General features: G+C 48.7%; 1 protein-coding gene across 4 annotated transcripts in view; it reads right to left on the bottom strand.

The window, feature by feature from the left end:
- Positions 1-1,065: 1,065 nt before the first annotated feature.
- Positions 1,066-16,815, bottom strand: part of LOC143354130 (protein kinase C-binding protein NELL1) — an 87,017-nt gene continuing 71,267 nt past the window's right edge. The window contains exons 4-15 of one of the 4 annotated variants that reach the window (XM_076787915.1): positions 15,928-16,210; positions 15,657-15,812; positions 15,342-15,564; positions 15,070-15,261; positions 14,585-14,704; positions 13,905-14,165; positions 13,387-13,764; positions 13,056-13,315; positions 12,666-12,908; positions 9,795-9,844; positions 1,200-5,343; positions 1,066-1,123 (exon numbers count right to left, since the gene is read on the bottom strand). In XM_076787915.1, coding sequence (XP_076644030.1) covers positions 4,476-5,343; positions 9,795-9,844; positions 12,666-12,908; positions 13,056-13,315; positions 13,387-13,764; positions 13,905-14,165; positions 14,585-14,704; positions 15,070-15,261; positions 15,342-15,564; positions 15,657-15,812; positions 15,928-16,210 — 3,034 coding nt within the window. In that variant the 3' untranslated portion in view covers positions 1,066-1,123; positions 1,200-4,475. The remainder of the gene's footprint in view (positions 1,124-1,199; positions 5,344-9,794; positions 9,845-12,665; positions 12,909-13,055; positions 13,316-13,386; positions 13,765-13,904; positions 14,166-14,584; positions 14,705-15,069; positions 15,262-15,341; positions 15,565-15,656; positions 15,813-15,927; positions 16,211-16,815) is intronic. The other 3 variants (XM_076787916.1, XM_076787918.1, XM_076787917.1) reach the window with 3 other exon arrangements.

Raw genomic sequence — 16,815 nt, forward strand, 5'->3', positions numbered from 1 at the left:
AGAGAGAGAGAGAGAGAGAGAATGAGAGAGAGAGAAAGAGAGAGAGAGTAAACGATTGACTATTTTGTTGAGACGAAGACCCGTCGACTAGGTTCGATAAACTTTGATCCTCTTTGGTCTCTCTCCCTGGCTCTCTCGCTCCCTGGTGTTCGTCGTCATCCGCGTCAGCAGCATCATTCATCCGTCCGTCATTAAATTCGTGTTACACGTTGCTGTTTACGTTTATTCGTTTGTTTATGCAGTCAATATTCGCACGGCGAGATAGCCTCGGTCGCATGTTTTTTTTTTTTTTATAATATGTTCTGTGTTATGTATAATATATATAATCGTACGCCCCGCTAATGGCTGTTACTAGAACATTACACGTCTATATACAGTTTACCAGGAGCAACACAGCGTTATTAGTCGATATTAAGATTAATTATAATGATTTATCCAGGCTGTCGCACGCCTCCGGTCGGTGTCGCTACCGTTTTAATTACGCTCGTGGTCGTCTGGCCGCGTGCACGAAGGGCTCCTAAGGCTCTGAAGCTGCTCGATCAGCTCGTTGTTCGTTCCCGATGCATCGTCCACCGATTCTGCGTTCAATGTAATCCCGCCCAGTAATTCGATGCCCAAGAAATAAGGTTAGGGGAGCTTCGACACTCCATGGAAACAAAAGAAGGTTCGATACAGTTCGCCTTTGTCCTGGCCAATTGTCTCGTGAACGGGAGACCAGGAACGACAACGACAAATCCTAGGCGCCGATCGAACCTAAACAACGGCGAGACGAGTTTCCGCCGCTTCGTGCTCGCTCGGGGCACAGGTCGCGTGACTGTTCGCTGACTGATCTCGTTGATTTCCTAGCCACCGCCCCTTCGAACCATCCTTTGACACCGAGAGTCGAGAAACTGCACGGAAAATGCTCAAAGAATAACTTTAATCGTTGCGTACGAGGTAAATAGGTCGTACAATTTGTTCGCTTTTAGGCCTGACCTGGAGGACAGTTCGGTCGGTAACGTTCGATCGCGGAAAATTGACGGAAAAGTGTACACCTGGCATGGGAAAAACGGGCTCTTGTATACCCTCGGATTTTACAAACGTCTCTTCGACTCTACGGTCAAGTCATCGTACTGTTCGTTATCTAAAATGCGCTATGCTTAACTCTCCGTGGGCGGAGCAACTTGAGTGGGCGTGGCGTCTTTGCTCTCGGTTTTGACGCAGATTTAACACCGCCCTGCAAAGTATTCTGTGAACATTCCTGGTCTAGATAATTCAAGTTTGCGTTCCTTTGGCTCTACAGCAAACACACCTTGCTCTTTGGTAACTGAAATGCACTATACCCAACCCCTAATGGCCAGAGCAACTCGGGTGGGCGTGGCAACTTCGCCCCCGGCCTTGACAGAGTCAGTCCTAGCCCACGCAAGATGTACACTTGTTCTTTGTATTCGTTGGTTGCAACCGGACTGCGATCGTTCGTGCAAATTTAGATCAGGAACAGAAGATCGTTCATCTATCGACAGAACGAGTCAACGGAAGAATAAAGAAATTGTATTCTAGAGTTTAACGAGTTCTCGTGTTCGTTGTAAACACAGAAAAATCCACAGTCCTGCGGCAACGAATGTGCAAACTATGGCGAACGACAGCCACGCGATCCAAGCGAGATGTACCGTGTAGCCTGAAACGGAATCCGTCTTGATCGTCGATCAATAGGAGTCTCTTTGCACAAATAAATCCGATACCGTTATTAAGTTATTGCACATTGAACAAACGATTACCGATGAACCCTCGAATGCATGTTACACACAATGTCCTCTACACACTTCGTTCCCCTTCCGGTCAGCAGGTCGATTATAATAAGATCTATATTCGCTCGAGTACATCACCGTTCCATCTCTTTCTTTGCAATATGCATACACACACGCATATATGCATATATACGTATATATGTATATACTCGTGCTCTTTTTCTCTTCGTGTATACATATATATACGTATATATATGTATGTAGATTTACTCATTTTTTTAGTCGTCCATTTATTTAATTATTTATTAATTTCTTTTCATTCTCACCTCCCTCCCTTCGTTATCCTTTTTATATATGTTTCTCTCATTAGTGCCTACTTATTGTTAATCAAGGAGGAATGTAGTCGTAGTGGTCGCGTTTGGTTGAGCGAGATAAAGAATCGTTCGAGCGAGCCGGCACGTTCATCGTCCGGTGTACAACTAATAATTGAACAGGAGACCTAATCGGCATGGCGGACGCTCGGACGTGTCTTGCGAACTGAACACCTTTTTTCACATCAGTTCCTGGTTTAACTGGACCGGTCGTTGTATCGTTTGCTCGTATCTGTTATCATATAATTATACTAAAATTTACGTTATACAAACTGAGATAAAATTGTATGTCTCGATACTGAGCCATTAGCGAAAGCATGGGAACGCAAACGATATTAGTTCTCTTTCTAAACGACTCGGTTCTAATTTCTAGTCATTCTTTTCTCAAGGATAAATTAATTCTAATTACCGTGGATGCAAGTGGTTAATCCTCTGAATGATCAAGCCATCAAAAACATAGTGATTCGGAACATGAATATAGCTTGCAGAGAATAATTTGCAGTAGGTTTCAGCTCCGGAGGAACCAAAATGGCGCAGGTGGAGCCCTACTTTACCGACCGAGAAGCGACAAGTTGGGAAGACCCAAGTTGGGCGACCGAGATTCGCGAGGAAATCGATGTTGAAGGTGGATGATGATCGTCGGACACGTCCGATGCCCGTCATGCGAGTGTGCAAGGCCTCGTAAACCGCGGAGGCACAGGTTGCGCGTTCGATGATTATTCGACACCTGGATCAGGCATAAACCAGGCGAGCGTCCGGAACCAGAGAAACTGAACCAATATGGCCGCCTGTGCTGCGTGATTATTCGACGTAATCCGATCAGTACCCTAATGATCCTTAAGTTTACTTCCAAGCGTAGACTATATTTCGCCAGAGAAAACACGAGAGCTATAATTGATTGTGTATAGCCATTTTTTTTTAATCCGATAAGGTTACCGCGCGTCATCTATATTGTCACGAGATATGATCATCCATAATTACAATAATAATTTTATTTTTATAGTCGTTAGTCGCCGATCCGATTCACATACTCAACATCGATAGGGGTTTTTTTTTCGTTTAGTTTTACCCATGTGATACTCGTCGAATATACATCATGTATATATAATATATATATATTTTTTTCTTATTTCGTTCATACATATACATATATAATATATATCATATATATCATATACATATATATTTGTATATATTATAGTATATATATATATTTATATATATATATATTACGGAACTCGCCTATGTTTAAATAACTTTGTCCTTCTCGTTGGGATATTCAATTCCTTACGATAATTATACACCGCTGTATTTTTACATATTCGCAACCTCCGGCCCGCGCAATCGTACTGCGCGATCGAGCCGAGGTACGCCGCGGAGCGGAACATCGAACAATTTATATACTTTATAAGGCCCAAATATTGTGCGCTACCTGTTCAATGAAACACGCCAAGAAGGAATTGCGGAAAGCATGTCGAGCGTCGGCCGCGGGCGACACGAGCGCAGAGGGGCAACTCTCGGACGCTTCTGTTCATTCTCTCGGGGCTCAGTTTCTCGATTCTACTGGCTGTGCTATTGCTGCGACTAACTTTATGCTTGACCCATCGAAGAAAGGCCTCGACGATCGGCGGCGACAACGGCGCGCGTTACGGCTTTTTTCTTTCCCGGTCCCATTCGATCGTACCGGGAACTAAACGAAAACAAAACAAACAGGAAAAGTCCGCTTCGCTTTCTCTCTCTCGTAAGAACATTTCCTCCCGTCGTCGACGGAAGGGACCTGTCCTCGGGTTCTCGGCTCGGCAGGCTCGCGTTTGGCACCTGATTCGGACGAGCATTAGTGCCAGCCTGCCCTGCCGATCGAGGGATCGATTGCTCCCCTCTCGTTACAGAAACACGGTCCCTCGTAAGCCATTCGCGACGCGACTCTAAAACGGACTAGAAGTTGGGGCCCGACTCGTACCGATCGTCCTCCGAACCGATATCACCCGCCATCTTGTCGGCTCGCACCGTCGACGATGGACCCCGTGTGGAAACAGTCTCTCTCCTGCGACGAATGTCGATGAACCATGGAAGCTGGAGCATCGAGGAGGTCGAGGATCAAGGACGAGCCAGCGACGAGGATGTCCTCTTCTCCGAAAGGCTATGCCCTGTCGAGCTCAACGAACGAGCTCTCTTGTCCCTCGTCCTCTGAATTGTTTTCTTTTTTCTTTTTCTTTTTTTTTTTTTTTGTTGTTTTCATTTTCCTCGACGACGTACCCGTCGGATAACCAAGGCGACCATAGAGAACGCTTCTCCGCTCGCTCCTAACGTATCCGGCTACCCCCGTGTAGCTTCTACACCCCCTGGAATGCCTTGCCAATGCTGATTTCTGTCTGTTCTAGCTGTCGACAGCGTCGCCTGGCTCAAGTAGCGGTGTCGCGCGCCACGGACTCGTCAGCGATGTCGTCGCTCCGTCGATGACGACCGGTCGACGATGTTTCACGATAGTCGTTGCGAGCGAAGCTGGCACCGTCGGCGGCCGTGCTGCTGCTGCTGCTGCTGGTTGACCCGGTGTCCTTCGAGTCCACCCGAGTCCCGGAGGGCACCGGCATCGAGATGGCCGGCGAAGAGGACGGGGACGAAGACGAAGACGAGGACAAGTTGGTTCGTTGACCGGAGAGGTTGCCGTTCCCAGCGGTTGTTTTGCCGCGTTGACGACGCGACGATGCTTCCGGTTTGGGTTCCTGCTGCTTGACAGAAGCCTTGGTCGTCGCCGTCGTCGACGACGCCGACGTCGCTGGCGACCGTTGAACCGTCGACGACGTCGTCGTTCCTCCGGCAGCCACATGGAACTTCGCTGTAGACCCGAGCTGTTGCTGTTGCTGTACTCGCAGACGTCTATCGTCTCTCGGCTGCAGCTGAGACTGCTGCTGCTGCTGTTGCTGCTGGGACTTCGGCTGCACCGTGTTCTGCAGGCTCCAATGCTGTGACTTTCGGGGCTGGTTCGAACCGCTGAAGATGGACGAGGAAGAAGACGAGGGCGACAGAAGGTAGCCGCCGCCGCTGTTGGAGGCTGTCGCGCCACCGGTAGGAGCGGTAACCGCTGGTACAGCTGCTTCCGGTGCACTGTCTGCCATCGGTGACCCCGCAGGGCCCGGTAGACCGCGTACGACAGGCTCAGGAACAACGACTGGAGGACGTTGCTGCTTGTTGTCGCCCAGATCGCCAGCGCAGCCGTAATCGTAGCTGCAGCATAGCTGCCCGTCCTACGGAGAGGTTCGTTCGACACTGCGTTAGCCACCGGCGGATAGAACGCGACCCGCTTTCGTCTTTCGCGTTCGTCCCTTCACGGTCGGTACCCTCTTTGCGGCACACCGCGAAAAGTCTTGGCCACGCGAGCCTCGCGTTATCCTCGTCGTATCGCGATTTCACTCTCCAGTGGACCCAGCTACCTCGCTTCTACAAGGTGAGGCGCTAACTGTTGACACCTGCAATAACTCCGAAAGTATGATAGTAGCAGAAAAGTTTTCGAAACGAAAGATGCACGGACAACAGGGGCTGTAATATGGCGTTCATCTTCTTTTCCTAGGTGGAACCGCTTCACAGATGTGAAGGTCACCTTTGGTTTTTTTTTTTTAATAGAATGCTATGTTTAGGTACCTGTTTTCTGATAGCCGCTATCGAGACGAATCAGTCTCAAGGTCAGTGAAGATCGTCCGACTAAGAAATTTATCAGGTTCTAATCAGATTTTTATCTCTCGTGACGACTATCAATCTTACCATTCTTATAATATTTATGTCCTGCGATATCGTCCAGAAGTGTTTATTCGTCATTGCCAGATTTACGTGCCGAAGTGATAAGAAATACTACTCAATCCGTGATAAGAATATTGCAGCATTTCATTGATACCTCAACAGCAAAAGTCTCAACAGCCGCTATCAGAAAACAGGTACCAAAACATAGCGTTCTATTTAAAAAAAAACCAAAGGTGACCTTCATATCTCTGAAGCGACTCTACCTAGGAAAAAAAGATTAACGCGAAATTACAGCCCCTGTTGTCCCATGCATCTTTTGTTTGGAAAACTTTTCCGCTACTGTCGCACTTTCGGAGTTATCGTAGGTGGCAATAGTTAGTGCCTGACCCTGTATTCATTTAACCCTTGCGTCAATAACCAAAATTTTCGACGATACTCAATGACGTTGCACTTGATAGTTTCAGCTAATATTGTTATGCCTCGACTGTAAAATAATCTGTGATCATCCGAAGACAAAAAAATATATACAGTTATATTGCTATTTCTCCAGGAAAGTATCGAAGAAGTTTGAAAAAGAAATCGAAAGTGGGTACCCAGTGGTTATTGACATAAGGGATAACGCATAGAGTTCGATATTAATGCATTCATTTCACCATAGGAGATCGTCCAAACCTTCGAGAATTTGAGGATATCACGCCGAGTCCACTCGAGGACGAAAACGCGTAGAATTCAGGATCAACGATTAGGCCAGGCATGTCCGAGCAGCTCAAGCTTAGACTACAGGGGCTCTCGCGAGCAACGCCCCTCCTAGAAGAGCCAAAGCGACGGAAGGGTGGGGACAGCAGGACTCGCGCCGTTCGCTATCCCCGCCCACCGCTCACCCCCACCACGAGACTCTGGCTCTTGGGAGGCGTGGTTTGCTTAGCGCGTTGCTCTTCGCGTCCTACTGTGCAGAAATGAATTGTTATTCAGCTTAACGTCATATTTGCATAGTATTCGCCGCAACTGACGCTCGTCGTCCGCTAAAGTAAAGTAGACAGTTTCATGGCAGAAAGGGGGAGGAGAAAGTTCTACTTTGCTCGATCGGATCGCACGAGCGCATGATTCGGACATGCCTGAGCCAGCATAGTCGAGTGTAACGGTGAAAGAACTACATCGTGTACACCCCTGGCAAAATGTATTCGATCAAATGAAACGGACCTCTGTCGTTCTAACTAGCACGATATATATTGATACGAAGATAAAAATTTGAAAATTTAACAGTGACTTGTGGAGGGGTTTAATCCTTCTCGAGCCTCCAGGAAACTTTTCTCAAAAAGTAAGGACTTAATCATTTTAACGATATTCTTTACCATTAGCTCTTTTCGCATATACGTCTGATACACCGAAGTGATTCACAGGATCAGGATTTTGATCGAACACTTTTCGACTAGGATCAACATTTCGTGGCACCGAGTCCTCAGGATCGTTTTGCGGAAGCGTCTACTGCTCGAATTTGGAAAAGACCCGTTCGTCCAGGAAGTCCTTTTGCTGGGGTGAGATCGTGGTATTGTATTTGCGGGACCATAAGCGGTGCCATTCTACGTTTTTGCTTTCTCCGGCTTGTTTCGCCGCGAGCCGCTAGCCCAAGACTTTTCGCATCGCGGAAGGGAGACTAGGTAATCCTCCACATAGTATGCAATTCATTGTTTCGTTCGGCGGCTGAGGGGATTCCGCTGCGGAGAGATCGACGTGAGACGATCCAGTCTGAGCGTCGCGCCTGCGTATATTCATCCTCCCGTGATCGATGACCTTTTGCGCCCCGGTCCCGACGGCGCGGCGTTCTCCCTCGGACAATTGATAGGCTTCACGGACTCACAGTTACAAGAATTCTTAACGACAATCATGCTGACAGTTGGGGGGGGGGGTGACAAAACAATGAATTTCCATAGTATGTATCTGACACCCGACGACAACGTGTCTAGGCTTTCACTACGTTCGCGGCGATTCTGGCAACGCGAGGCACGGGAGCAACCCTGATCGACGTTCCACCAGGCTAGACATACTAAGTCCTTCACCGTCCACACCATAGATCCTCGCGAGAGCTTTTCGTAGTGTCCCGACACTGTCTCGGCCTTGTAGATCGCGGCGGAGTTGCTCTGTGCATTTCTCTGGTCTGCAAAGATCACAAGTTCTATCTCTGATCAAGATCGATTGATTAATTGTTCGACAATTTTTTAACGGAGGATCGTTTACGGTCGCTCATTTCTGCCAGAATCGTCGCTGGACAACACTCGATAGAGAGAAACAGAGAAAGAGACTCTTGGTGCTTCTATCGAATCTCGAATGCAGATCAGAGGAGGGTGCAAAAGAGGCTCAAGTGTAACCAAAAAACATAATCAACAAAATAAACAAAGAAACGAATCAAAATGCAGTCTGTGTGTTCCTTCTTTCTCTCATTTGTGTGTGTCTGTCACCACGTGCGCCGTGCGCCCCTCCCAGGTGAACCGATATAATATACCAAAGAAAATAACCGGCCAGCAGTGAGAGAGATCTATATAGTCTGCGATCTAGCGGCGGACGATTGTGCGTCTCGAGGTGTATGTGTGCGTGCTTGTGTGCGTGTGTGGGTGTGTGTGTGTGTGTGTGTATGTGCCCGCGAACAGCGTTTTCCATTAGTTTTGTTCATTTCAGTGAGAGAATCGAGTCGGGTGAGTCGGTTTTAGTCGTGAGAGTGTGAGTGAGTCGGCGCATGCGAGATCTTATAAACGTGCACTCAGCCATTACCAGACTATGGGGATCCATACGCTGCTCTTGATCGATCGATCGACAGACTGCTATTATTTATGCAAAATTTCCTGCGTCCGTTGCAAGAAACAGCAACATCTTCTTTTCATCCTTCTGCTGATCCAAACAGCAGGTGTTCATTTTTAGGCACGTAATCCGCAGTCTAATTATTCTTATTTGTTTCAAATTTTTTACTCTTCGTACTGAACAATTTACGATTACATACTCGGATCGAGTCTCGTCGATCTGTCGATCAAGATCACCCCTGACAAGGAGTAGGAGTCAACGTATGAAGCATGCGACGTGCTCGCGATTCGCTCTTAACAGGTCCTTGACACCACATCAAGGTCCATCTATGTCACGTGTTTTTTTTTCCCATAACCTTGCTAGCCTCCTCGACATTCTCGCGCAAAGCCCTCCGATGAATCACCTCCAATAAACCCTCCAATAAAGTAAAATTATGCCGACAAAGACTGTCAAGTGACATAGAACGGGTCGAAGAACCAATCAGTGTGCAAGAAATCGTTAAGAGGAAGCGTGGTGACCAGCGTGCGGCGATCATACGATCGATAAGACCTCTAAGAAGGAAGACTCGAATTTCTATTCGCCTAAACCAGAGCTGGGCAACTAGCTGGCGCTTGTCTCGAGTTATCCCCGCTATGGGACCGCTCCACGGGGCCTGATAGACACGCCCGCGTTCTTCCCCATAGCGGGGACAGTTATGAGTGCCAATGAGCAGACTGCGGATGGTGAATGCAAAATAAAAAATTGCCCGGAATCGTTTCTAGCTACAGGAGCTGCATAGGTCTCCTTTCCGAATAATTAAATTCTTTAAACGTTTTTCTTCTTGAAAATGTTGGTAACAAACGGAAAATTGTCCGCAGTCTACTCGAGGTTGTTCAGCTTCGGCACGAAATCAAATGAAAAGAAGATAGAACGGGGAAGGTCGTAAGCGGGTAAACGGTTCCAGTACCGGTGCTAGCTACCCTAAGCAGGCGGGGAATAGAAACGGAAGCACTCGAGAGCTTGATACTAGTCGTGGGCTAAATAAAGTAAACGATAATTCTAAAGAGTATCAGAAAGACATTAATCGAAACGAAACAGAGAAGAAAGAACAACGAAAGGAAAACGAAAATTAAGTAAAAGTAGAAGAGGCGGGTAGAGATTATAGGTGAGGTAGAAGTGACGTGATTACCGATGCACACAACACGCGCTATTGCTCACCAATTGGGCGCAGTACGGCACCTGCAAGGATACCCATCGTTAGGCTATCAGGTTAGTCGTCGCACGGGCAATGTGGCGGGGTTAAAATTTCACAACAAATGGGTTACGATTATTTGGCATTCGGACACGCTATCTGTGTTACTCAGCGTTGCTCAGCACATCAGCCAACCCCTACACGTCGATCCGTTCGCGAGGAACCCGGAATAGTTATCAACAAAACGCTCTTCGCTGACCCACAGTTTTCGAAAGCGAACGGATCGACGGGATCGAGGCTTTGTCGCACGATCATTCGCTGTAAGGTCGGGTCCGCTATGTACTGAACACGATCCATGCAGGGCCGACCCGAAGCAATGAGACTTTGTCACTCGAAATCCGATCGAGAATGAGATCTAGCTCGGAACTAGTCTGTTCTATAATCGCGGCAGTGTTCGATCATCTTTCACAAAGAGTTATGGGGTTATGGAACGCGATAGTGATTCTTTCAGCACCTGGTCGCGTGTAGGATCAAAAAAGCAAAAATTGTATTACGATCGACAGAAAACCAATTCTCACTACAAACATAATCATAACGATCTTACTCTCCGTTTGCTACTTGTTAGAACAATGGTGTTATACACTTCGATCACTGGTTAGGACATGCAGAACAAATGTATATAGTCGACTCGGTCTACCTTTCGTTCTGTCCACGACGGGAATACTATAAAGAGTAAATGAACACTGCCGCGTGCGAGGCAGCCAACCAAAAATAGTACACATATCTAAACTGAAGGCTAGCTTAGGGACGCCCCTGAACGTGTCTCGGACGCTGGTGTCGCGCGGTTCAGATCTTGGAGTAATTTACAAGTGGTGAATACAGCCTAAGGTCGCATAACGACAAGACTAGCACGACGCAACGGTAGCCGACGCCGAGAGAACCTGGCCTTAAGCAATCAGCCTCCGAGCCTTCTGCAAACGCGAGCTACTTCTTCAGGGTGTCACGATCACGATTGTCTCGGTATACTTTGGAAAATTTACTGTTCCGCTACGTTCTTCTAAGCGGGAACGAGTCTCAGCCGATGCTAATTAGCAGACTGCGAATTTTCATGAAAATTTCTCTCTAAACCAAGACATTTCTTGACCTAGAATATTTAGATTTACTTTCACTTTGTTTTTATTTTTTTTTTTACTTTCTTTTATGAAATCATAGTCGTGTAAAAATTGTGTGGAAGCATAGTGCAGCAATGTTTAGTGGCGCCTTGGAGTCGCCATTCGAGTTTCAAGGGTGAAAGATAATTGAACGCGCAGTCTGCTAAGGTCTAGGTTGATCGAAAGCGAATCTGGCCTAAGTGAAGCTGCGACGGATCGAATGATTCAACGGGATTTCTCTCGGCGCGTTGTATGGATCAAGATCATAGCGTATAATATAGCTTTGCACAGTTGACTCGAGTTGTACACACCGCAGAAATGAATGGCATACTAGAAACAAAGTACAATCAGTATACAGGTACCTTGTATTACACGAGGGTTACCTACTGATACGGCAAATTAAACAAGAGCGACAAAAATGGATAGACAGAGAGAAAAGAGAAACGAAAATGTATATATATATACGCTAGTGTGTGTGACTTTATACACGTGGCAGACCAAATCAATCCGAGTTTCTTCTTCGCAAATTATCCAATAATTTTTTGTTTAAGTTGAAAAAGCTGAACGTGAGTCCCGAGTTTCTTTGAAATAAATGTACAATAGCAGCGAGGCATGCTTGCACATTTTACAAGCAGTATTCGAAGGGATCAGTTTGCGTAAACGGTTACTGTACAACGCAGAAGCGTAGATATTGGCTCCGAGTACTTTCTCATGGTAGTTATCGTCGATTGATCATTGGTTTCAAGTATGTAAACACCAAGATATTTACACACGGATAACTGTTCATGCATCGACAAGAAGCGATATTAACTGAGCGCTCGTATATTAATCGCAAGAGAAGCATGTAATATAACAAGAGAGAATAAGAAAGGCAAAGAGAGTAAGAGAACGTTAATACGCAAGGTTAATCTGCCACGTGTGCAGTGTATTATCATAATGTATTCTGAATGGAGGCCTGCCGCACAGCAACTGGTCGTATCTCGACAGAGTTGATAATGAACGCAACTGATTAGACACATGACAGATCCACGTCTAACTTAAGGCGACATTTACGTTTCATTTACTGACCTTGAGCTCTTGATTTCGCGCGAAAAGAGGGCGGGCTCGAGGAAAATCCTGGCCGAGACGTTCTTTAAAGAATCATCACATTTTACGATACTTTCCAATGTTTCTAAATTACAGTTTCCCAACGTAGACCCAAAGAAGATCCACAGGACATGTTTCCCATATTTATGATTTCAATATGCTCGAGGAAGGGGGCGCAGATGAAAAGAAAAATTCGGAAAGGGCCAAAAAGGGTTGGAATACTATGTTCTAAAAGGATCAAAGGACCTCGGGGCAGAACTGGCATAAGAAGCCGTTATAGACAGCAAGCGACACCTAGCAGAAGCGTCATGGAAGCCTGCAGTTGATACTCGGACGGCTAGATGGCGCGCATAAACTGTCATGGAAGCGCCCATGGCGAATCCTCAAGCCCTGAACGCGTCTCTCAATAGCTATGGCTCGTTCCCCGAGCAAACTATCTACTTGGTGGTTCTGATACGAGTGGATACGCATCGTGGGCGTACTCTACACCATCCGGACCATCGATTTTCCTCGATTGCTCGCCCCTCTTCTCCCACGAACCCCCCTATCCTATCCTGCGGGCCTTGTACGGTTAAAGGACCGACGATTTCTTCGGTCCTTCGTTGTGTTCGTGGCCGGACATCTTCCTTACCTTGCACTCGCACGTGGTGCATTTGTCATGGGGATCCTGCCAGGAGCTGCCGCTGTCGTGGATGATCCCGGAGTAGCTGCAGGGCCTGGGTCGTGTCAGGATCGAAAGGGTGGTGCCGTTTCCTGGGGGTTCCCTCGCGCAAGGATCATCCTCGCAGCGCGGACAACAGTCACCGTCTTCGGTGACGGGATTCGAACAGGTCACTGGTGGACATTCCATTTGCCAACAGTCTATTTCGCCGTACTGTGAACAATCGACCGATTATCTCCCTTCCACTTTGAGAAGAACGAGTCTTCTTGTACTCTACGTGGATGCAGCTACTCATCGTGTTCTCTACAACGAATAGAAACGGGTAATCGGCAACTACGCCGCCTTAGTTGTCGTCATTACCAGGCATTCGCAGGTCTGGCATTGGTATATCCATCGTTCGCCGCTCCTGAACACCAGGTGATGAAGTTCCTGGTGCCTGCACGAGGCTGCAGGGTCGCACTGGGGACAGCACTTGTCCCTGCGACTTCCTGGTGCACTGCAGTCGCAGATTGGGTCCCTGCAGGTGATTACACCGTCTTTACACGTGCACCTTCTGCAGGGGTTGCCAGCTGGCGCCAGGGTTTCTCCGTTCTCCACTTCTCTGTCCTCGAACCAACAACCTGGACAGATCGATGAGCAAGTTTAAAGGTTGAACCGTCAATTTCTTTTGTGACGCATATTGAACACGTACTGAGACTACATTCCTCCGCGGTGTGGTTGTCCTCCTGCGGCGGGCAGATACACTCGTACCCTCCGTCGGTGTTCATACACTTCGCGCTTGGGTGGCACGTGTGCCTCCTCTCGATCGTCTGATCGTTGCACTCGTCGATGTCCAGGCATTGCGTGCCCTGGGTGCTGTCGTGAAGAGCGCTTCTGTAGCCGGGTTTGCAGCGACAGTAGTACCAGCCGGGCATATTAAAGCACGTCGATGATTGGTGGCATCGGTGAAGGTCGCTGGCGCACTCGTCCAAGTCGAGCTCGCAGCTGTTGCCGATGTAACCGCGCCGACAGGAACACCTGCCCGGCGCCACGCATTCGCCGCCGTTCTGACAGGTCTGATTGCAGACAGCTAAACCGCGAGAGAGAAGATAAATTGATCAGTACCGAGGCTAGAACCTTGAATTTGACGATTTTTACAGAGTTTGAAGACTCGTTTGACCGTGCGACACACGGAATCGATCTAGTCTGATAGAAAATCGAATACTGTACGTTTGCAGGTGTATCCGTCGCCGGTGTAGCCTTCCTTGCAGACGCAGTAGTAGCTGCCGGCGGTGTTGACGCACGTTGCGTGCTCGTCGCACGCGTGATGTCCAGTCGCGCACTCGTCGAGCTCGGCGCAGTTGAACTTGTCGACTCTGTGGTAACCCGGAAGACACTCGCACGTGTAGGAGCCGATCACGTTCACACATTTTGTGTTCGCGTTGCAGTGGTGACCCTCGGAACCTCCTTGCTGTGCGCACTCGTCCACGTCTGCGTTGGGAACGCACAAAAATTCGGTCAGACCGATCGCAAGAGCCGATTGCGCGACGATCGTACAGCTACGAATGGTACTAGGAACGGCGTCAAAAGTCGTTAACGACGAGGAGACTGTTGAAAACGGTATAGAACCACAATGTTCGTGTCGCTCGATAACTACAATCATCCCCAGGGTGGGTTGACAGTGGTACGATTCTTCAATCGCGGACATCGTGAAACGGTACCGCCCGTGTACAGTCGTGTTCTCCGCGTGTTAACACATCGTCCTTTAAATATTTCACACGGTCGGGTCGATCGGAAATTGCACGTGTCCGAGCAGGAATTTCCCATCGACCCGACGAAGCTCGCGCTTCCAGCAGGACACCGAATAGAAGGTTGTGATACGTTGAGTAAGTTAGGAAAGCATTAGATACCGTGACAGTTATGACCATCCCCCTGGAAACCGATATCGCAGTGGCAGGCGTAGGTAGTCTGGAGATTCAGGCAGGACGCGTTAGCATGACACTTGTGGCCCTTCGCGCAGTAGTCCACCCCTGGTTAAATTTGGTTAGCCAGGCAGATGAAGAGACGGTTAGAACATTCGATTAGCATACTCGGTTTGGTATCGGGGAATTGGATCGTTCGCGGTTGGTCTCACGTTAATCTGACATGCTAATGTTTATTAATCGCTTTCACGACTCGGCGCAAGCGACTCGTGAGAAGCTTAGTTAGGACAACCCTTGGCAACAGGTTTTTGGTAGCGACCGTTGCCGAGGGTTCGATGCTTGGTGTTAATTACAATTATTGCATGGTTCATGCGAGTTAAGATGAGCTAGCAAAAGCGCGACGAATGAACGAGTCTTTACAGGCAGCGATCGGAAGATTTCCGGGGGCCCGTCCTGCAAATTGGAACACGTACCTGGACAGAATTTGCAACACTCCTCGGCCACGCTTATCTGTTCGCTAGGCGGACAAGGCAGTGGTGGACATCTGGTCTCCGTGTCGAACCTCTGACAGGTGAAACTGCCGTCGAAACAGTCGCACTCGACGCACTGTTTCGGCGAGACTTTTTCACCGTGGTCATAGATCACACCGCGCAAGTAACATTGCTCTGCGGAGAAACGCGTTAGGATGATGGTCTAATGAATGGAGGCTACCGTTAACTGTCGAACATATGGAGGGTGAGCTTACTCAAGCAGATGGGACAGCATTGCCCCTGAGGAAGGACGGGATGCTTGCAAGTGACGGGGGCGCAGGGCGTCGGCCTGCACTCGATTTCACCGTGGACGCAAGAACACTGCTGGCAGCCCTTCTCCCACGTCGCGCCGTCTTCATGGACGGTGCCGTTGGCCCTGCACGACTTTTGGCACTCGCACTCCTCCACTTTGCTTATTCTGCCCTCTGCAGCGGCTAGCTAAAAGGAAGGATGTCAATGAGCCCCGTGACCCACCGTCGAACACCAAATACATACACGTGATCACCGTGATCCAAGTGTCCGCTACTCACCCTACGCGTCAGCTCGTTCAGATTATGCATCAGCTGTTCCACCGTGTTTTGTAATATAGAAAATTGACCGCATGTGGGACAGGACGAGTCGAGCTGAGGACACTGCGAGAGATAGCCATGGGGGCCCGGGATCAGCTTCACATCCTGCAAAGCACCCTGCGGCGCGAAAACCACAATAAACTCATCTCGTTTCACTGATAGAGTGGATCCACTTTGATCCAGAGGGTCTTTCATTTATCGGTGTCAAAGTCTGATCTCGATTGATAAATACCTTGAAGAGAAAGTGCCTGGCGTTTCTCTGCCCCACCCAGAGCTGAAGCTGCGGCAGGGTGAAATTGGTGTCGGGTGGTCCAGGCCTGAGCAGCCGCCTGTACAACGGATGACAGTCGACCAGCAGCTCGACCTGCGAGCCGCTTACGCTCAGGGCGACCCTGTGCCAGGCTCCGTCCGCCAAACGGAAAGGAAACGCCTCCACGTGGACTGTACCGTCTCGGCGTGATACGTAGTGAAGTCGAAGCTCGTCTTTACGACCGCTGCTCTGCAGCTCCAAATATCTGCCAACCACGAACAAACGCACTTCAGTCGAAAGCTTACATAATTACGCTCAACCCATTTGCGTCACAGCTCTGAATTCGCCCGAAAATCCGAGATGCTCGATTGACAGTCAAATCAGTCGGTGGAAATGGTCTCAGGCCAGCGAAGTGTAGACACTCTAGAGCGTCGACCTTGAAATTTCACCGACCAAGGTCGCAGCTCCCACCACAGAAGCCACGCCCACCGCTCCGCCTCCCAGTACACAGTGAGCTCGAGGAGGGGGGAAGCAGGCGTTGCGTCCGACGCGACTCCCAATGGGTCCGTGGTGGGCGTGACGTTCGCGCGTCCGGTAAACACGTCAATTTCTTCGAATCGTTTAATCGATCGATCAAACCGCAAACAAACGTCCGAAAATCGGTGCTAATTGAAACACGCGAGGGCAACAAATAGACGACACGATTGAACCAGGGGGCAGTGGGTGGTTGCGTGTGTGTCTAACGATTTTCGTTTCCCCGTTGGCCATCGATCGCGAGGCGAAGTCGCTCGGCCGCTCTCAATCGGCGACATTGAGGTATCGTTCTGGAATTCGTTTAGCCGAGGCGTGCGAAAGGTCGCGATCGATCTG

The sequence above is a fragment of the Halictus rubicundus genome, chromosome 5, assembly GCF_050948215.1.
Source record: "Halictus rubicundus isolate RS-2024b chromosome 5, iyHalRubi1_principal, whole genome shotgun sequence".
Lineage (NCBI taxonomy): Eukaryota > Metazoa > Arthropoda > Insecta > Hymenoptera > Halictidae > Halictus > Halictus rubicundus.